Source organism: Typopeltis vanoorti, chromosome 6 (genome assembly GCF_054136105.1).
Source record: "Typopeltis vanoorti isolate ZY-2024b chromosome 6, IOZ_Tvanoo_1.0, whole genome shotgun sequence".
In the NCBI taxonomy this organism is placed as follows: Eukaryota; Metazoa; Arthropoda; class Arachnida; order Uropygi; family Thelyphonidae; genus Typopeltis; species Typopeltis vanoorti.
The window spans coordinates 65134475-65157665 of NC_143554.1; the positions used below are offsets into that span (position 1 = coordinate 65134475).

General features: G+C 36.8%; 1 protein-coding gene across 1 annotated transcript in view; it reads right to left on the bottom strand.

The window, feature by feature from the left end:
• The window catches only part of LOC150105502 (calpain-7-like), a 237561-nt gene that overhangs the window by 158246 nt on the left and 56124 nt on the right, over positions 1 to 23191 (bottom strand). The window contains exon 5 of the mRNA XM_090394849.1: positions 18753 to 18820. Within this exon, the coding sequence (XP_090250975.1) occupies positions 18753 to 18820 (68 nt within the window). The remainder of the gene's footprint in view (positions 1 to 18752; positions 18821 to 23191) is intronic.

Genomic DNA, 23191 nt, shown 5'->3' on the forward strand with positions numbered 1-23191 from the left:
ATTTCTATATATTCGGCACAAAACTCTTTTGCAGTTTCTATATTTGGCTGTGAAATAATGTTGGATTCAATATTCACTTAATTTGTACAATCATGTATTATATTTGCAGTCTTTTTTCTTTATGTTTTCTTGCATTTTAGCATATACTAGTAATGAATGTATCTCTAAGATATACTGCAATCTACGGTGCAAAAATTACCGCTGCTAATTTTTGTTAATAACAACCTCCAAAGCAGTTTACAATAATTTCTCTGAGGGGTCACTAAAAATTCACTGCGGGCACCATGGCGCCTGCAGGCACTGAGATGCTGACCTCTGGTTTAGCCCATTTCTTCAGTGGAATATGAAGGAGAACCTTTCCCATGATCACTATCCAATTGCTGTTTGATAGCACTTAGAGAAAGCTCTTTGGTGAAAACCTTCATCAAAGTGTGGAACTCTCAGTTTTTAACATTACAGCCACTTAGCATGCCACGTGTCAATCAAACGAGTTCCTCCAACTGAATGACGCAGGTAAACAGTTGAAGTTGGTACACTAAGCTCCCCATAGATAGTGCTATCTGTCATGCACAGCATCTTAAAATTGGTGCAAATTTTGTATGTTAGACCGGAAACTTTTGGAACCCACCTCGTAGTTAAGTTTCATAGATCTCAAAAAACGCATATGACACGGCACAATTACATGATATAAATGGGACTTTATATAGAACAATACATTGTCTATATCTGAGCGGTAAGTCAACAGGTAGAATGGAAAGAGGTACAGGAAAATGGTCTGATGTTTAATCAGGTGTGTGACAAGGGTGCAGATTATCTCCACTGTTATTCATTATAATAAATTTAGTTTAATCCTTCATTATCTATATGGATTACATTTGAAAGAAAGTAGTATTAAATCTGATATCAAAATGGGTGATGTTAAAATTCTAAATAAATCCTGTACAAATCTGCAAGATTCCCTTGGCTAAATTGAATAATTGTTGTAATAAATCTGGTATGAAAATCAACTATAAAAAGAAAAAGACAATGAAACAAGACAGAAGCATTGAAAACATTCAGGATACAACTATATACTAAATGGAGAATCTATAGAACATGTAACACATTTCAGCTGTTTAGGCACAATACTTAGTGAAGATGGCAAATTGAATATGGAAATAGACAACAGAATTAGTAAAACTGGTATGATAGGAAGTCATCATCATCATCAAATTCCTGCCATGTAGCCTCAAGGGGTATACAGGATATGATAGTACTACATGAAAAATTTATATCATTACTAACTTCCTATCTACAATTTTCCTCCAAATCAGTCTGTTACTTGTCAAGACTCCAACATTATCAGATCTTATATTTCTATTGTCTAAGGCACTACCGTATCAATCCACCTATATCTTGGCCTTCCTCTGGGTCATTTTCCTCCCATCCTGGAAGAGAACACGTGTTTTGCTCATCTTTCCTTGCCCATTCTGTTTAAGTGACCATACCACCTGAGATTAGCTCTGCTAACGCATTCCAGCATGCCGACAATGTCAAGTTCTTTCCAAATATCCTCATTTTTAATATGACATTGCCATTGATGCCATCTGTTCCCGCCTCTAATCTTTTTCAGGACTCTCGTATCTGCGGTCTCTAGTCTTTGGTCAAGTGATATACTTCTGACCCAGCTCTCAGATCCATAAGTTAAAACTGGTTTGAACACTGTCTTGTATACAGCTAATTTAGTGTTCTGACTAATTTCTCTCTTATTTCATATGAATTTATTCAATTGACTTCCCACCATACCAGCTTTGTTGAGTCTGTTGTCTATTTCCATATTTAATTTACTATATTCACTAAAAATCATGCCTATGTAGCTAAAATGTTTTACTTGTTCCATGGGTTCTCCGTTCACAACGCAGTTGACATTTTCAACGATTCTGCCTATTTTCATTGTCTTTGTCTTTTTATTGCTGACCTTCATACCATATCTATTACAACAGCTATTCAATTTAGTCAGAGAATCTTGCAGACTTGTAGCGGATTTATTTAGAAGTATAACATCATCTGCATAAAGCAAAGAGCTGACATTAACATCTCCAATTTTGATATCAGGTTTTACCACTTTCCTTCATAATGTGATCCATATAGATAATGAATAACAGAGGGGATAATGTACTAATGTACATCCTTGTCTGACACCAGATTTAACATTAAACCATCTTCCTGTACTTCCTTCAATTCTAACTACTGACTTACAACTCAAATAAAGACTAAGTATTGCTTAATATAATGCCCCATTGACATCACATAACTGTAGTGTACTACAGTTTCTCTAAGTAATAGCTTCCCTCTTGGCACCTTGTCATATGCCTTTTTCAGATCTATAAAACTTAAATACAGATCTTTGTTATATTCCCATGATTTCTCAACTATTTGTCGTAAAGTAAAGATCTGATCCTGACAACCTCTATTTGGCCTGAATCCAGCTTGTTCTTCACCAAGCTTTTCTTCCACAATTTCATGTTGTACCAAAATACAAAATGATGGTGCATGATAGGAAGTCAGCAAAAAAAATTTATATGGAATAAGAAAGAAATTAGTGTCAAAACACTAAATTAGCTGTATAAGTAGGAGCATTCAAAATAATTTTTAACTTATGGATCTGAGAGCTTGGTTAGAAATAGAACACTTTGATCAAAGACTGGAGACCACAGATATGAGAGTTCTGAGATAGATTAGGATAGTGAATAGATGGTATCAATGAATGGCAGTATCATATTAAAAATGAATATGTTAGGAAAGAACTTGTCATTGTTATCATTCTGGAGTGTGTTAGCAAAGCATAAACAGAATGGAAGAAGAAGAAAGATTAGCAAAAACAGGTATTCTTTGCCAGGCTAGCAGGAAAAAAAACAGAGGAAGACCAAGATAAGGATGGATTGATACAGTAAAAAAGTGACTTAGAAGAGAGAAATATAAGATAACTGATAATATTGGAGTCTTGAGGGATAGCAGATTAATTTGGAGGAAAATTGTCAATTGGATGTTAGTAATGATTTAACTTTTTTCATGTAGCAATATTATAATATCTAGTACATCCCCCTTGGGGGGGGGGATGTACTAGATATCAGGTATTTGATAATGATATTTTCATGGAAAGATTTTGCTCCATCTGTTGCTTATTCCAACACAACCTTTCCAATCAAAACATAAATGTATGCATACCACACTTTGAGAAACACTGGTCTAGGCAATGAAACCCATTTCCTATCATTCATTAGTCAGAATTAACTCCCCCTCATTCCAATGGTAAAATGGAGATGCTATCCATTTATCCAGCCAAGCAAATTTGATCTACAAACTGCATTTTCTAATTTAAAAAATGTTACATAGTTCTGTCTCTATGAAAAAATCCTTTACAAACATAATTGGCCAGAGTCTCTTTTGTTTTGCTATCTGAAGAAGAGCAAGTCTAGGTTGATTTCATTTGCATGTATTCATTGATCAATGTATCTGTTTTACAAGATAAATATATTAAGTGCAGATAGTCATATTTAAAGCCATCTGCAAAAATTGATGTGTTTAAGTCTACAAGACACTCGAGAACCATGGATGCCCATTTCCCAGATAGAGAACTAGGCAGAATAGAATCAACTGTATCTAGACAGTTATCCATATATCTTATAGTCCTGATCTTGAATCTTTGGATTTTTTCTAAGAAGTTTAAAAAAGTATATCGTAAAGATATCAAAAGTGACTTCACCTCTCAAGTAAAAGACAAACTTAGCAACCCATCAGTTACAGCTAGTCTATAAATGTCAGAGCTCCCACTGCATTCAGCCCAAATAAAAAGTTCATTATACTCCAAACTGTTATTCACAATATTTTCTCCCTGCATCATTTCTCTCCTAAATTTTTTTTCTCAATATGGAAATCTTGTCTAATATGATATCTCATATTAGACAAGATTATTAGACAATTATTATACAAATATATTAGACAAGAATTTGATACCTCAAATTCCTGCCATGGACCTTCAAGGGGTGTATAGGAGTGAGCTGCTTAATATTTTGTTTAGTTGGGTTACAGAATAGTAACTGAACATATTTAAATTAAAGTTAAACAAATGAAAGTCCATGTCCAAATCACAGATTGCCATCAATCACCATCACACACTAAAAGAAATGCATAGTGAAGAAAATGATTTTTGCTAAATATTTAACTAATAATATAAAATTGCCTCCGTAGCACAATTGGAAGAACGATGGTGCATTGCACCCTTTCATTGGAAAAGGCCCAAGTTCGATTCCCATCATGATGGGAGGAATCTTTATATGGACTTTTTCAATTGAAGGTAAGTTAGCCGATCTCATATGGAGGTAGCAGGGTTTTTCTCCCAGAAATTCGGGTTTTTCATCCTGCATACAGACAAATCGGCCCTTCAGAACGCACGCAATTTTCAGACAAAAAATACTTGTGGTGGTTGTGGGCAGTAGATGGTGCTGACGTAGTTGATTGGTAGTAGTGGTTCGGTAGTGGTGGAGACGGAAAGTTGTACAGCAGGTGTCTTCCCGTGATGAGTCTTCGGACTCCTTGGAGGTGTCACAAATAATAATGACTTCATGGTAACTCTAATTTCCTCATAGCTTGTGGAATTTTGCAGACACAGCGATATGCAAGTCTACAGTTCATGGTGAACCTTGCACGCCTTCTCTGTTAATATATTTATTCTGCAAAAAATAAAGCAATACTAGCAGTAATGGTGCAGTATGAAAAACAAGAGATATTTTGTGTATCTACTTCCTGGCTATCATTATACACAGAGTTGACCTGCATGAGTGGCTAAGATCACAGATTTTGATCTGGGATATTATTATTATAAGTTAACTAAAGAGACTGGGTGAGTAACAAAGAAAATCAAAAATAATATCTTTATTTACAAACAATTAATGTAGTGAAAATTTATGGTACTGTATTAAGAGTGTGTGTAAAATGTTTATGTTTTACAAAAACATTTTAAAACATAAACATCATAAAAGGATGGTACAAGATGACAGAATTTCATGCCACCTGGGAAAAGCTAAACCTGGTTAAACAAGGCCTGTTGTTTTTGCCAGGAAACCAGGACGAAAAGCAAAAAGTCATCCGCTGGAACAAATCCTGAAACACATCTCAACTCAACATCATCAGAGTTCAAGATCAGTACTATCAATGTAAGAAGCCTGAATGACAAAGAAATAGAACTAGAATATAATAAGTACCAGATTGACATAATAGGGGTGCTTGTAACAAAAAAAAGACAAAAACGGGTGAGATCTTTCTAAGTAATAAATATAAACTGTTATATTCAAGCAATAACAATCAGGGAAAAGAAAGAGTAGTTATAGTATTCAACTAAATATGAGACTAATCTTCTTCAACAGAAAACAATATCAAGTAGAGTGATGCGGGCAAATATGAGAATGAGGAACTGGACAATGAGACTTATTTGAGACTATGGGCCTACAGAAGGTTCTACGAAGGTAGAAGTGGAGGAATTTTTTGGGACTTTAGAGAAAACAACTGACATAATGAAAAAGGAAAAGTTGATCCTTGTTGGAGATCTACATAGAAGAAGAGGAAACGATTGTCAAACTTTTCTCAGAAAAATTTGGAGAAAAGCTAATAATATTGACAAAAACCTGTTGAATTTCTGCTCAGAACATAATCTGGTTATTACTAACACAATGTTCCAACATAAAAATGTCCACAAATTCACATGGAGAGAAGAGGCAAGGAATAAGAAAAGTCTCTATGTTATTGTTGATAGTGATGTCTTCTCACTGGTTCAGGACACTAGAGTGTACAGAGGATTTGAAATTGAAAGTGATCACCATTTACTCTTGAGCAGGATAAAACTGAATTTCATATTCAAAAAAGGAACATATAAGAAAGTTTTAAAGTGAATAAAAGTTGAGCAGCTCACAGAAGTGAACTGCAGACTAAAATTCACAAACATTATTCAAGAAAAAATGAGAGTTTGAGAACAGGAACCAAACTTTTGAGATTCAATGGGAAGCCCTGAAAAAAAAAACATTGATTGATTCAGCCAGAGAAGAATTTGGTGAGATTTTTCGAAAAATTAGAACTCCATGGTGAACACAGGAAGTTAAAGAGGAAGGGAAGGAAAAGAAAAAACCATATCAAAAGTTCCTGGCAAATAAGTCAGATTGTTCTCTTCGAGAATATAGGGACAAATGTAAGAAAGCTAAATAGTGTGTAAAACTAACTAAACAAAAGTCATGGGAAGACTTTGGTAAGAACATGAAAAATAAATATCAGGAATATGGCAAAATATTCTGGAGGCTGTTGAAAATGCTCAAAAATGGAGGAAAGAATCCTGTAAAGGGAATTAGGGATGATAAAGGTGACATGAAACTAGAGAAAAAGATATTCTTGGTGTATGGAGTAATTACTTCGAAAGATTGCTAAATGAAACAAGCAGTGACAGCATAGTGGTAAAAAACACTCGACAAGAATACAACCAGGATTGTATATCCATACTTGATAGAAAAAACAATCAAAAGCCTGAAATGTGGAAAGGCAGCGGGAGTAGATGATATTCGACCAGAAATGCTCAAGTATGGAGATATAAAAGTCTTGCAGTAGCTGCACTGCATAGTTCAGAAGGCCTGGACAGAGGGACAAATTCCAGATAATTGGAGCAGAACTTTCAATAGTACCCATATATAAAAAAGGAAATAAAGCTGAATGCAAGAATTACAGGAGGTATTTCCCTACTGAGTATTGTTATGTCGACTGCGCTATTGTTACAGCTGCTATGAATGATTCTTTATGTCGACTAGTTCATTGTTACGTCGGCTGTGCCATTGTTATGGCATCACTTTTCTGTTATTTCTCTATCCTAAATCCCTGTCGTGCCTACTAAGCCTGAAATCTCTAACCTCTCTCTCTCTCTCTCTCTGGGGCCACTTCTCCTTTCGGAACTCTGACAAAATTTGTTTGATATAGCTGCGCCAGTCAGAGTCCTAGTACAGAGGAATTCTTGTACAAAGAAACCTTCCTAGAGTTCAAGTATTACCTAATCTTGTTAAAGTATTAAGTGCCTATAGAAACTTCAACATTGCAGTCATGGCCTATAACTTTCTTTAATTTCCCCTTATTCATAGGTTTGAACTTCGCGAGTGGTAAAATAAATCAGTCTCGTGCTCAGACAAACTCAGACTTACATAGAAAAAACATGTTTATTAATTATCAAATTACATACAATAAACTTCCTTCCACACATCAAGGGTATGTTCATATCAAAATTCTAGGAACATTCTAATTATTAAATACTCTATTTACATCTCTAGGTTAAATAAGTACACATTCATCATAAAACACTAGTTCAAAATTCTAAGTAAAACTTGCTAACAAAGATCAATTCACATTCAACTAAGTGTTGCATACTCTCAGGCTTTCAGACTACTAGTCCAATATGATTAACATGTTACTGAGCACAAAAGTCACTTAAAAGTTCTCCTTCTTCTCAATTAGAAATCTGTTCTTCTCTCTTTGCCCCAATACTAATTGTTACAAGAATAAGGAATTAACTGTACATTACCAGTGTCCTGAGAGGATATCGCACTTCTTTCCTCCGTCCTTTGTAGTCAGTCTTTCTGCTTTATCGAGTTGCATCCACGTGAAGGTTAGGCTGATCGACGCAAATCGCAATTCCTTGCACTTTGCCGCACAAACGCTCGTCTACCAGATAGATATGGCATCTCGGCCGTCCTTTTGGGGAACTTTTCCCGCTGTCTCGCATCGGTAAACTTTTACAGATGGCTCTAGTTGGTATCTGCTGTCAGCTCATGTATAGCATGCCCGACTCCTTCAGATAGCAACCGGGAAGGAGATTACTTCTGGTTGGTCAGTACTCTGCTTGACCACATGAGAAAACAGGAAGAGAAAAAATGGGGGGGTTCAAACCTGAGTGAATTCGCTTTTTATTCTTCTTTGTAGCGTCCTCTTTTTGTATTGGAGGATCTCTCATTATGCTCTCCTATTCGCCCCTACACAATTGCATCACACTTCTGCTCCTTGAAGAGCGTTCATTTCTCCAAACGCGAGATCAGCTCACCTTCCACGAACGCTTCCGTTGCGGGTATTACGTCATTGTAGGCAGCTAGTTAGTAACCTTTGAACCTTCTGCTGACTTACAACTCAAATAAAGACTAAGTATTGCTTGATATAATGCCCCATTGACACCATATAACTGCAGCATATTGAATAGCTTCTCTCTTGGCACCTTGTCATATGCCTTTTCCAAATCGACAAAACTTAAATACAGATCTTTGTTATATTCCCATGCTTTCTCGACTATTTGTCGTAAAGTGAAGATCTGATCCTGACAGCCTCTATTTGGCCTGAATCCAGCTTGTTCTTCACCAAGCTTTTCTTCCACAATTCTTCTCAACCGTTTCTCAAGTATACTTGCATAGATCTTGCCAGGAAGACTCAGTATGGAAATACCTCTGTAATTCTTACATGCAGTTTTATTTCCCTTTTTATATATGGGTACTATGAGAGCTCTACTCCAATCATCGGGAATTCGTCCCTCTGTCCAGGCTTTCTGAACTATGCAGTGCAGCCACTGTAAGACTTTTATACCACCATACTTCAGCATTTCTGGTCGAATATCATCTACTCCTGCTGCCTTTCCACATTTCAAGCCTTTGATGGCTTTTTCTACTTCAAGTATGGATATGTATTCCTGACTGCATGCCTGGTCAGTGTTTTTTACCACTGTGCTGTCATCACTGCTTGTTTCATGTAGCAGTTTTTAAAAGTAATTACTCCATACGTCAAGGATATCTTTTTCTCCCGTTTTCATGTCATCTTTATCATCTCTAATTCCTTTTACAGCACTCTTTCCTCCATTATTAAGCTTCTTCAACAACTTCCAGAATATTTGCCACCTTCTTGATATTTATTTTCTATATTCTTGCCAAAGTCCTCCCATGACTTGTGTTTAGCATTCTTGCATTTGTCTCTATATTCTCTAAGAGCACAAGCTGACTTATTTGACAGGAATTTTTGATATGCTTTCTTCTTTTCCTTCACTGCCTCTTTAACTTCCTGTGTCCACCAGGGAGTTCTGATTTTTTTTATCCTTACAGACAACCTCACCACATGCCTCTCTGGCAGAATCAATCAATGTTTTCTTCAGAGTTTGCCACTGAATCTCCAAAGTTTGATTCCTGTTCTCAAACTCTTTCATTTTTTCTTCAATAACCTTTGTGTATTTTAGTCTACAGTTCACATCTGAGAGCTGCTCAACTTTTATTCGCTTTAATTTTGACATCAATAACTTCAACAATATAATTCTACTTAGACATACAATTTTCTCCTCAACTTTACTTCTTTCTAAGGTAATTGTAACAGGTTTTCTTTTATATTTTGCTTCCTTAACTAATAGTACAAGTATTTCTAGCTCAGAATTGTGTTTCTTGTTAAATCTTGAATGAATGACTCTTTTGTTGAAAGAGTCCCCATTCAAGATCTAACGGTATTCCTGGTAAGATTTTATGCAAGCATACTTGAGAAAAGATTGAGAAGAATTGTGGAAGGGAAGCTTGGTGAAGAACAAGTTGGATTCAGGACAAATAGAGACTGTCAGGATCAGATTTTCACTTTACGACAGATAGTTGAGAAATCATGGGAATATAACAAACATCTGTATTTAAATTTTGCAGACCTGCAAAAGGCATATGACATAATGGCAAGAGAAAAGCTATTCGAAATGCTACAGTTATATGGTGTCAATGGGGGCATTATATCAAGCAATGTCGTTCTTTATTTGAGCTGTAAGTTATCAGTAAGAATTGAAGGAAGTACAGGAAGATAGTTTGATGTTAAATCTGGTGTCAGACAAGGATGTGCATTTTCTCCTATGTTATTCATTATAGATATGAATCACATTATGAAAGAAAGTGGTATTAAACCTGATGTCAAAATTAGAGATGTTATTCTCAGCTCTTTACTTTATGCAGATGATGTCATGCTCTTAAATAAATACAGTACGTCTGCAAAATTCCGTGACTAAATTGAATAACTGTTGTGATAAATTTGGTATGAAAATCACCAATAATCAAATAAGTAGAAAATAGCAATTGAAAATAGGTAGAGACATCGAAATCATCAACTGCATCATGAATAGAGAACCTATAGAACAAGTAAAACATTTCAGATACTTGGCACAATTTTTAGTGAGAATGGTAAATTAAAAATGGAAATAGACAACAGAATCAACAAAGCCAGTATGGTAGGAAGTCAACTGAATAAATTTATATGGAATAAGAGAGAAATTAGTCAAAACAATAAATTAGCAGTATGCAATACAGTGTTCAAACCAATTTTAACTTATGGATCTGAGAGCTGATTTAGAAATAAAACACTTGACCAATGACTAGAGACCAGAGATATGAGACTCCTGAGAAAGATTAGGGGCGTGAACAGATGGCATCAATGGCAGTATCATATTAAAAATGAGGATATTAGGAAAGAACTTGACATTGTCAACATTGATGAATATGTTAGCAGAGCTAATCTCAGGGGGTATGGTCACTTAAACATAATGGGAGAGGAAAGATTAACAAAACAAGTATTCTCTGCCAGGTTGGCAGGAAAAAGACCCAGATGTAGGTGGATTGATACAGTAAAAAGTGCCTTAGAAGACAGAAATATAAAATTTGATAATGTTGTAGTCTTGACAGATTGATTTGGAGGAAAGTTGTTGATAGGTTGACACTTGACATCTGCAGATTCTGTATAGTAACTCCTGTGCCTCACAAAGTTTTGGACATTAAGTCCTCTGCTGGAATGAGTACTAGGGTTGCAGATGCCCTTTCCACACAGAGAGTAGGACAATCACAAACATCCATGGTAGGATTTGAATCTGCAACCTCTTGGCTGAAGAGCAGATACACTAACCACTCAGCTGGCCAACCAGGCTGGCCGAGGATAACTTTGAATACTTTAGTTTATCAATTTAAATATGTAAAGCATAAAGATCAAATGACAACAGTTATGCTTCATGCATGCGCCATTTATGTGAGAAGCACAAAAAGTTTATGCTTTATGGTGAGATTAGATTATCATTGGCAAATACTAGAGTGAGACACGGATAATATGAATATAATTTTTAAAAAAAACAGCCATATAATATGCACAAAAATCGAAATAATAATCGCTTAGAAAATTATTTTTCCAGATTGAACCAAAGAAAGGCTGAAATAACTCATTTTACTTATACACAATTTCCAACCTCCTTCAACTATAATCATACAATTTGCAAAAGTTCTGGCAGAAAATGTGGCATTCAGTACATTGTCAACACTGTTTCCGATTGTAAATTATTATTATTATTATTATTATTATTGTTCCGGGAAACTCCAAGGAGTCGACAGACTCATCGAAGGAGGCCCTAACATCATGTCAAGAACAACTATTCAACATTCACACAGTATCTATCATACCTTGCCTTGAACTCATTCACGGTCGTAGCACCCACAACAGAATCTGGAAGCTTATTCCACTCATTTACCACTCTCCAAGTAAAGAACCTAGCTCTAACACCCTTGTCAACCACGCTCTTGCCCAACTTCCATTCATGGCCCCTAGTCCTCCCACCACCAGTCATATTTTCAAAAATATCTTCTGGATCAATCTTATAAAAACCCTTCAGTAATTTGAATGTCTCAATCATATCACCCCTCCTTCGTCTATCGTCCAATTTCTGCAACCCACAAATCTTCAACCTATTCTCATAAGGTTCATTCCACAGACCTGCTATCATCTTGATCACTCGTCTCTGGACCCTCTCCACTTCCTCCCCATCACAAAGAAACCCTGGTGCCCATAACTGGGCACAGAAGTCCAGATGGGGTCTTATCAAGGCTCGATACAGAGGAACAACAACTTGTTCGTCTCTGCATGTTAAAGTATTTTTCAGAAGCCAAGTGATTTGGTGAGCTGTTTTAGTTACTTTTGCAATGTGCCCCCTAAACTTCAACTCCCTATCCACCAACACTCCCAAATCCCGCCTCATCAATCTCCTGGAGTATGGTTCCACCAATGCAATATACTGCTGCTATTCTTTTCACCCCAAAGTGCATAACCTTACACTTTGCCACATTAAATTGACATCCATTTTTCCTAGCCCAGTCCTCCAAACTATCCAAATCATCCTGTAAAATTTTGACATCCTGTGCACTCACAATTGCTCTACCCAACTTTGCATCATCAGCAAACAAGTGAACACTTCCTCTCAGATCCTTTCCAATATCATTGATGAACAAATTGAAAAGCAGTGGTCCAAGAACAGAGCCCTGTGGCACTCCACTAGTCACAAGACGTCTTTTAGACTCCACTCCTGAATAAACCACTCTTTGATATCTATCCTTCAACCACCCTCCTATCCATCTCACCAACCCTATATCTATACCCATCTGCTCCAGTTTACTGATTAGGGTTCCATGTGGTATCCTATCAAAGGCCTTGGCAAGGTCCAGTAGTATCACTGTAAACCCATTACCCCTATCCAGTTCAGCCGTCACTGTGTTATAAAACGTGAGCAAGTTACTGAGGCATGATCTACCCTTCACAAAACCATGTTGTCCCCCATACAATATCCCATTTTCATCTATCCAATCCTGTATTCTTTTCTTGACTAATTTCTCTAAGACCTTGACAATGATTCCTGATATGCTAATCGGTCGGTAATTTACAACAGCAGTCTTGGAACCACCTTTATGCAGTGGAACTATTTTCCCCTCTTTCCACCCGCTCGGGACTAACCCAGACCCGAGACTCAAATTAAACAAAATGGTCAAGGGTACTGACAATTCTTTAGCTGCTTCTCGTACAACACGAGCTGGTATACCATCCAATCCCACAGATGTATTGACATTGAGGTTATGCAATAGACTACTCACCTCCACTTCATTAACCACAATTCCCGTATAATCTACTGGTTTATTCATTTCTGCAATGTCACCACCTGGATGATATACTCTTGCAAAGTGCTCACTCAGTAACTCAACTATCTCAACTGATTCAGTTACCTCCCTACCATCGGCATTCTTTAAAATCAATCTGCCATGTACATTTTTCCTTTTACTTGCTACATATCTAAAAAACTGTTTAGGATTCTCTTTAGCCTGCATGGCCAATGTTCTTTCGTAATCCTTTTTTGCTTTTCTTACCACACTCGTCACCCTTCTGGCCTGCGCTTTATACCGTTCATGTGCCTGCCGGTCACCCTTCTCCTTAAATTCCCTCCATAGTTGTCCCTTTTTTTGCAGCTCAAGCTTAATGGTGTTATTCATCCATTTAACCCCTACTTGATTTATTATTCGGACTCTAGGTATACAGTCAGCCATTGCTTCATGCAAGCACTTCTTAACTACCTCCCATGCACTATCAACTTCTAGTCCTTGCAGTTGTACATGCCATATCACTGAACCAATCAAACTCCTAAGCTTGTCATACTTTCCAGCCTGATAATTCCACATGTACCCTGTCTTAATTGAAAATTCTACACCTTTAGCCACCTCCCAAGTTAAGACCCTATGATCACTCTCACCGATTGGTGGCAATGTGGTCATATTTGTTACAGCCAAATCCTCAGATGTAATTACTAGGTCAAGCACTCTCTGACCCCTAGTATTTTCCATTACATGCTGTCGCAGATAGTTATCCCTTAATAACCACATAAAATCCAGTTCCTTCCTTCCGTGTGTCCTCTCCTCACGGCAATCAATGCGACCATAGTTGAAATCTCCCATAATAATCACCCTCCTTCCACCCATTTCTTCTATTTACTTGTGCATACTGTCACCACCATCTTTTCCATCACCTGGTCTATAGCAGCACCCAATTGTATATTTAGTTCTGCTAGCCACAATCTCACACCAAATGGCCTCAAATGTGCTCTTTTCTCTATCCTGGAATTCAACTTCTATTCTCCTTGGCTGGAGCTCATCAGCTATCATCAACAATACTCCTCCTCCCATTTTATTCTCTCTGTCATTCCTGAACACACTATACCCATCACATTCAATCCCACTAGTTATATCATCTACAGTCAGCCATGTTTCACTAATACCTATAACCTGTGGTCTGGAAGTGCCAACCATGGCCAAAAACTCTTCCTTCTTGTTCCTAATACTCCTAGTATTAGTGTACATGAATTTAAGACCCCCATTAGCCCCAACCCTACCTTGATGCCTTATATTAACTATCCCACTCAGATTTGTTGTCCTTATTTGCTCTGGCATATTATATTCATTCTTACATTCAAATGCCTCCATAAGGACTGTATATCTACTCCCCCCCCTTAACAAATCTAGTTTCCCTGAATTTGCACATCCACTACATTCAGCAACACTTTCTCAAGTCTTCTTACACCGTAACCATTCAAATGCAAGCCATCCATCTTATATAGATCCTTTCGCCCATCAAACTCACTCCACACATCCACAAATTCCACACCACTCGTCATACATAACCCACGCATAAAGTCATTCGCAATTATGGCCCTCCTTTTAAACATTTAACTGTCATACCGTGGCAAAAGACTAATCATTCTAACTCTCTCACTCTTTTCTTTTGCTACCTCAAACAATTCATTCAGGTCTTCTATCATTTCCATTTTATCTCCTTTCAAATCATTCGTACCTGCCACAACAATCATTTCTTTCACCCTTTCCTTTTGCTCTCTAATAGACTCAGTTACGTCCTTTATGGTCGCACCAGGTTGGTACGATTTTGTCAAATCCTCTACTAACACACCTCGTACTAACGAGTCTCCATATAGCACTCTATCCTTCATTTTGTTCATGTTCACATTCATACGTCTATTTTTCCTGTCATACCTTTTATTATTGGTTGGTTCATTCAGTCTACTTTTGTTCATGCACTCTAGCTGCTGTTTTGCTCTTTCTATCGCACTATTCAACAACGCGATCTCACTCAATGCATCTATCTCATCTTTTTTATTCTCTGAGAAACCATTTATACTATCATTCACACTTTCTACATTCACACTCTCACAATTTTCATGTACAACCTTGCCGTTTCTTATCATATCCCTATTTCCTTCATTCTGAAGGTTGACAAAAATATCACACTCACGATCCGAAATACACTTCAATTCCTCATTCTCCCTACATTTTCTACACACATTCAATCCTTTATTATCATCTAACCACATTCCGACCGCACTCCGCAAAGCGTACATTTCACAGCTAATACACTGACTCATTTCTTTTATACTACCGTTCTTTGATAAGGATGGCGAACCATCATTACTGGCCGCCATTTTCCTTCGCACAGGTGCCATAATGATGGTTCACCATCCTTATCAAAGAACGGTAGTATAAAAGAAATGAGTCAGTGTACTAGGTGTGAAATGTACGCTTTGCGGAGTGCGGTCGAAGTGCGGTTAGATGATAATAAAGGCTTGAATGTGTGTAGAAAATGTAGGGAGAATGAGGAATTGAAGTGTATTTCGGATCGTGAGTGTGATATTTTTGTCAACCTTCAGAATGAAGGAAATAGGGATATGACAAGAAACGGCAAGGTTGTACATGAAAATTGTGAGAGTGTGAATGTAGAAAGTGTGAATAAATTATTTATTGAAAATTGTAAATATATATTCAAAACTTGTCTATATCAGTCTCATAAACATGTCTCATTTCACGCATGCAAAACAGATGAAACTCAGAAAACAAAAGCAACAACTCACGACAAATGACAAGGTTCAATTCGATTGCTTCACACAATAACTAATCACAACTACTACTAAACGACTTCTGGGTGCTACTGTCTTAGCACACACCCTGCCTTGCCTTCTGGGTCATTTAAAACTACTGGAATGCTAAGAATTTGACATGCTGCACAATCTGCATACCTGAGTAAAGGGCTCAAAGGTGTCTGCATTTGTGACTGCACACCTAGACTATTAACATGAATGTGATACAATGTTTATACATTGAAATGCTCATGCTCTGCATGAGCATTAGTATATTGTGTTTAATTTTATTGATCACACAAAGCTAGCAAAACAATTAGAGGAATCTTTAACAGGAATAAATACAAAAACATACATTGGTAAAACTGCTATTCTGTGGTTGTGATATGATATTACATATATTGATCTTATGTAATTAGTTTGCCTCAATTTATTTGAGAAACAGTTTCTTGAAAACATGTAGTTGTCAGGCAAAATGTGGTATAGTGGATGGTAGATGGTGTAGTGCAGACAGCAGATTGTGTAGGATATAATGTCCTTCTGCAATAAGCCCTCAGTGTTTAATCTTAGTAATCACACAAAGCCAGCAAACAATTAGGGGAAACCTTTAACAGTAATAAATACAAAAACATAATATCAGTAAAACTGCTATTCTGTGGTTCCGCACCACACACACCTAGCACACCCTGAATATAGGCCCCCAGATATATATATATATATATATATATATATCTAGATAGATAGATAGATAGATACACACAAATATACAAAATGCTGTAAGAATTTACAGTAGGCCAGTGCCATGCAAGGATAAGAAATTAAGGGGAAAAGCAAAAATCTGTTGATGGGGAAAGTTGGATATTGCAGCCTTTAGAATGACAGCATGAGGTTGTTATAGCAAAGTTGCCAAAATAACTAAGGCTATGAGGCCAATGTATTATGTCTGTTAATTGCACATGTTCGCTGACTGAGCTGTTTTGCAGGATGAGAAATCCACATTTTGGGGGAATAAAAACCATGCCACCTCCCTATAAGAACAGTTAACTCACCTTCAGATAAAAAAATCCTTATAAAAGTTCTGGACAGGATCTGAACCCAAGTCTTTCCAAATGATAAGATTGTTGATACCAATTATACAGGCTCATAAGGATGAAACGAAAGAGTAAAACTGGCTTGGATCTGATCTAGGTATTATCAAAGGTAAGAAGAGTAAAATGAGATCTTTCCTGGGAGAAATAAAAAAGGACTGATTCTATAGCACTGAAGTTGACAAGGTTATTCTTAATCCACTGAAGAACAGCAAGGAGATTAAAGCATTGGTCAAAGAAGATCTTGAATTTAGTCTCAAATGATTCTGCATTCAAAAGATTAGTCAAATGAAAAAGAGAAACAGTGTACTGCTATCAACAAAGAGCCACAGACAGGATCTGTAGTCAGTGAGAGATCTTCATTCTCATAACAAATAATTAATGAGTATTTGTGGTATCCTGTGGTACTCTAGCATCCATGGTGAAATCTGAGGAGAGGAAGTAATCTATCATGGGAATGACCACAGAGCAAGTTAGTGAGCCAGATGCAAAAGATCAAAGACAGACCATAATGCGGTAGTATGGTGAACACTGCCTTTCTGCAAGACCAGATAAAATGCCCTGAAAATGTAAAGTAATTAAAAGTTTCTTCAGATTCTTCCATGACTTGTGTCCAAACATGGATTATGATTAGAGCTGCAATGGATCAAGAGTGGCAGAATCCACACTACTGGTCACTAATTATTCACCTCTAGGTGGTGAATAAGTTAATTACTGATAACCTTCTTGATGATTTCTGAGAGAATCAATGCATGAGCAAATTGGATATAATGTGGCAATTCACTTTGATCACCCGGTAGGTCATATATAGGCTTACTTTTATGCTATAGACATGCTAGATAGGTAAGAATGATTAAAAAGGTGACTTAGGATGAGTATTAATTCTGGCCCAAGTTCTGAGTGCATTTAAAGGGATACCATCAGAAACTGGAAGCTGTTATGCTATGCTAGTAAATGGTAATGTGTGAGGTAATTTGCTGTGAAGGTCTGTCTTATGTTTAGTTGTTGATACAACTAGTATTATCAAGACAGAATCTGCAATCAATAGTTCTAGAAAAAAATCAGGAAGCTCAACTGCCATTTAAAAAGAAGGAAAGCTTTCTACATTTTATTTTACTCTTTAAAAATTAAATTTGGATATGCTTAACTATTTTTCTTGGCCCACTAAGAAAAAAATATGAGTGGAATGGGAGATGAGGACCTTCATAACAGTTAATTATTTCTATGCTATTAATTATTTCTTCTCAACCCAACATCTGATTGAATCAGATGTTGGGTTGAGGAGAACAGAAACTGTAGTCAGACCACAGAAAGAAGGAGTAGAAATTACAAATATCATCCCATGTAATGCCAAAGGACATAAAATTTAAACTGGCTTAGGGAAAGGCAGTCAGTTTTGTCCATTAGCATTAAATGAGATGATATCTATGATTTCTTACTCCTTTCTGTAACAATGTTTCTGTTCTCCTCATCAAAACACCTGCTCCAATTAAACAGCAAATAATCAACCAGAATGAAGGCCTTCATCTCCCATTCCTCTCAAAAATCTGCTACCACTATCCAAACCTTCATTCTCCAACAAGATGGCAAGGTAGTTCAAGAAAAAAATTCATTATGTTATAAGTGGCTTAAAATCAAAACTACAGCTTTGGTTTTCAGCAAATGGCCTGGACCCAAGAGCAGAACTACAGCACCCTTGATGGACAAAGAAAATTGGATGATATTTATAATTTATAATAATAAATTAAAGATTATTATTATAATAAATTATAAATTTATTATTTCTAATGTAAAAAAAAAAAAAACAGGAATTCATACAATAAGAATGAATAACAAAAATTTCCAAACAGTGCAACTAGAAAAATCAAAATCCTAACAAAACTTACCTATCCAAGGCCTGCTCAGCTAATTTTGTAAGTTTGACTTGAAGACTTGTATCAGCTGTCTGCTTTTTCTATACAAATAAAGATCATTCATATAGCTTTACTTGAAAGTTCTAAATAATCACTCTCACCATAGCAATTCACAGTGACCAAATCTGCCAGAACAAATTACTTTTAAAATAGCATTACTACCATGAGGTTTTGGCTAAGACTTCAGTTGTGTGTAATAGGGTTTGCAGAATGATATTTTCTGTTGTGAAAGTTCACTGTATTAGTGTTTTATTTTACAATTATATAAATCATTGTTTCTACTAATATAAATTCTAGTTTCTGACATAGCTGGCATATCACCAAAAACATGAAAAACAACTTCATTCCATCACTACAAAAGAATAGAATTAGGCATTACTGGGCATAGCAAGATCAACCATTTTGCCATTTACACATCTCTTCAAAATAAAACAAATAATCTTATTTTCAAAAGCACCTGGCCAAATGGCCATTGTAACAACTTTTTTAGAGGAAATTTGATATAGCAAACTATTCCTTTGATCCCCATGAGTTTTCTATAATGAGAGTTGATTATACACCTATCAAAAACATTTAACATTCTGCAAACCATTCTAGAATATGTAGAACATCTTCAATATCTCCTCTAGAATACAATACTATAGTACCTCTTGAAAACAAACACCATCTGACTACTCATCCATTTCTTAGCATGCTATTCCACAGATTTTTATTAAATTTTGGTACAGGAAAATCTCGCTTAACACGATTAATTAATCCATCAATTAATGCAAGCTAAGTGAAATCGCGTTAAGCGAATACAATAAACAAAAAGAATAATTATAATTCATCCATCAGTTAGCATAAATTTGGAAAAAAAGTTACAGCATAAGCTATATTAAAGGATAAAATCATCAAAGTTAATAAAAATCAACTGCTTAATTTTTTATTTAATGTCTAAACATTTGATTGAGCTACTTTTTTTACAAAAAAAAATTAAGTAAAGATGTTTGAATTGTGCTCAATGTTTTCATCTTGTCATGCAATATGCGACAGCTGGTGATCGCTTTATCAAGATTTTGGCCGACTTCGAAGTTCGTTCCATATCAAGATCAGCATCAAAGAAAATTTCCTTAGCATGCTCAGTGTGACTGAAACTAGCTCAAGTTCTTTTGCAGTTAGCTTCTTAGTCATATCATTATCTTCTTGTTTGTGCTCCTTATCTTATTCTTCATATGCACACTGTTCTTCTAGTTGAAGGAAATCATTTTCACTTAAGTGGTCTTAATAAGAATTGAGCAAGTTTCTCACATCTTCATTATCCAATTCATTAAATTCAAGTTCTTTTCCAACTGTGCTGAGTTCTTCAATAATGCTATCAGCTGAGTTATTAAAACCAAGGAAACCAATAGCAGGCCTGGTTGGCCAAGTGGTTAAGGCATCCACTCTTCAGCTAAAAGGCAGCAGGTTCGAATCCCGCGTGGGCATGGATGTTTGTGATTGTCTGTGTAAAATACTAGTAATGAATACGAGTGCTGGTGGTGGGCGGTAGATGATGATAGTTGCGGTTCGTTGTAGTTGGTGGAGTGAGTGACGGAGACAGAGAGTTGTAGAGTAAGTGCCCTCCCTCAATGAGTCTTTGGACTCCCTGGAGGTGTCAGTAATAATAATAATAAAATTTCGCATAAGTAAAAAATTCATGTTAACTGATTGATCACTCGCTTAAAACAGGAAATAGTATCATTTCACTCAATCGCACTAACTGATTATCACACATATCAAATTCACGTTAAGCGAATTGGATTCCTGCATTCAATCCATTCCCAAGAAGGGCAACAAGTCACTGCACTCCAACTACTGCCCCTATCTCGCTCACCTCAGTCCTGTCTAAAGTAACGGAAAAATCAATTTCCAACTCCTATACTACCTTGAAGGTACCCACCTAGTAAATGTCCACCAGTATGGATTCCATCACTGCCGATCAACAACGACAATTAAGATCTGCTCACGTATGTCACCCATTTCTGGACAAATGCCATGGAAAAGTTTGGCGAATCTCAATCGTAAGACCAAGAAAGAGATGGCATGAGACTGGAACAGGCCACATGGTCTATATTCCATGTTAGGAAGAAGAAGAATATCTCTAAGGCGTTTGACTGAGTTTGGCACAAAGTCTTACTAAGCAAGCTGCCATCATTCAGTCTGTCTTAAGACTTCTGTAATAGGATTGCAGGCTTTCTTTCTGGATGCGCCCTGTGTGGTGGTGGTGGTGGATGGTTCCTTATCCTCTCACCATTCAACTAATGTGTCGGGGTTCCACAAGGTTCTGTCCTCTCACTAACCTTCTTCCTGCTATATATGAATGACCTACTTTAGCTGACCTTCAACCCAGTACACAGTTTTGCAGATGACAGCACATTGCACTCCTCCCTTTCATTTGATAAACCTTACTCTACACAACTCACCTGAACCTACAGAGCATCAACCACCACTGCCCTCAATTCTAATCTCCAAGCCATCCTTCAATGGGGTTCAGATAACCTAGTCAATTTCAATGCTAATAAAACCCAGTAATGTCTTATTTCTCATAAAAGAGAACCATTTTCTCCCAGTATTATTTTTGACAATACCTAAATTTCTAGACAATTTGAGATTTCTCTTCTTGGAATTGCTCTGACATCAGGCCTCTCATGGCATAAACACATCACAACCATTGCGTCATCAGCTTCTAAAAAACTAGGATTTCTCTTTCGTTCAAGATGTTGCTCCGCCCCTGAACAGCTGTTTACCTCATACAAATCACAAATCTTCCCCAGCTATTGAATATTGCTCTCACATATGACGTGGGGGCCCCCAAAAGTTCCCTCAAAATGCTTAACTCAATACAGAGGAGAGCAATCAGACTCATTAATGACCCATCTCTTACCAACTCACATCCCCCACTTTTGCACTGATGATCAGTCTCCGCACTATGTGTATTCTACAAATATTCCAATGGAAAATGTTCATCTGAAATAGCATCAATAATTCTCCTACTAAGCTCGTTGGAACATGTGCAGCTGCTGCTCAACATCCCTTCACAGTGCACTTTGAAACCCACAAAACAAGTTTCTTTTTCTCCACTCTCATCCCTGCAACTACTGAACTGTGGAACAGTCTTCCCCCTATTGTGTTACAAGGAATACAATATACAGTCATTTAAATCAAATGTGAACAAGTTCCTCCTTTCCCAACCCACTACCCATACACAGTACTATAGGTTGATCAACCAACCTTCCATGTATGGGCTCAACTTAAAAACTCTTCCTAACAATTGTATAGTCCTCCAGCACATCCACAATATAATATGTAAATTAAACATAGAAATATTGCCAGAACAGAGCCATGCAGTATACCATTTTATTTCTTTTCAAATACATATCCATATTTGTTGAACAACCATCATTTTATCCATATTGATATTCTGTCAAAGGTTTTTAACAGGCCTAGTAATAACATATTAGCAGATGCACTAATCAACACTGCCTCTTTATTATAAAATGTAAGCAGATTACTAATACAGGATTTCCCATTAACCATAAAGCATGCCAACTTCTCCAAAACTTTCAATCTAAAATATTAATCTATAATTTGCTACTTCCAAAGTTCAAGGTAGCATATAGACCACACAGTAAAATATCCTCTGCATTCCATTTAAATTATTATGAATTAGTAAGGATTAGAATGATAACTAATATTTAAGGAATTGATAGCGTATACTAGAAATATAAATTAAATAAACTTTAATATATACATTCCGATATTTCGGCAAACGTCATGTTGCCATCTTCTTGGGAACTTACTACAAAGACACGTGCACACAAGTACTAATAACAGCAAATGAGACTGAAGCTAAGAAGCTAACATTTTCCTAAAGTCCTGATGGTGCCCCCTGGCAGGCTATATTGGTAGTTCTTGGCCTTTGGGTTGAAGTTCTTCTGATAAAAGTTTCCCAAATTTGGGACAGTCTCGTGCATCCAAATTTGTTGAGGTTTGGCATGTTCCTAAGGACCGAGGCTGATTCCATGAATAGTCTTTCATACTTGAACTTGCTGCGGTGTATTACTGTGGCTTTCTTCCATCTTATTCTGTGGCAAGTACTGGTGAAATCGGATGTAATCCTTGTGTTCTGAGATTCTGATATTTGCTGTCCTGCCTGTTTGGCCAAAGTAGGACAATTTACCTGTTTGGCCAAAGTAGGACAGCAAATATCAGAATCTCAGAACACAAGGATTGCATCCGATTTCACCAGTACAGCCACTCTGGGCTTGCAGACCACGCTCTGGATACTCGCCACAGAATAAGATGGAAGAAAGCCACAGTAATACACCGCAGCAAGTTCAAGTATGAAAGACTATTCATGGAATCAGCCTCGGCCCTTAGGAACATGCCAA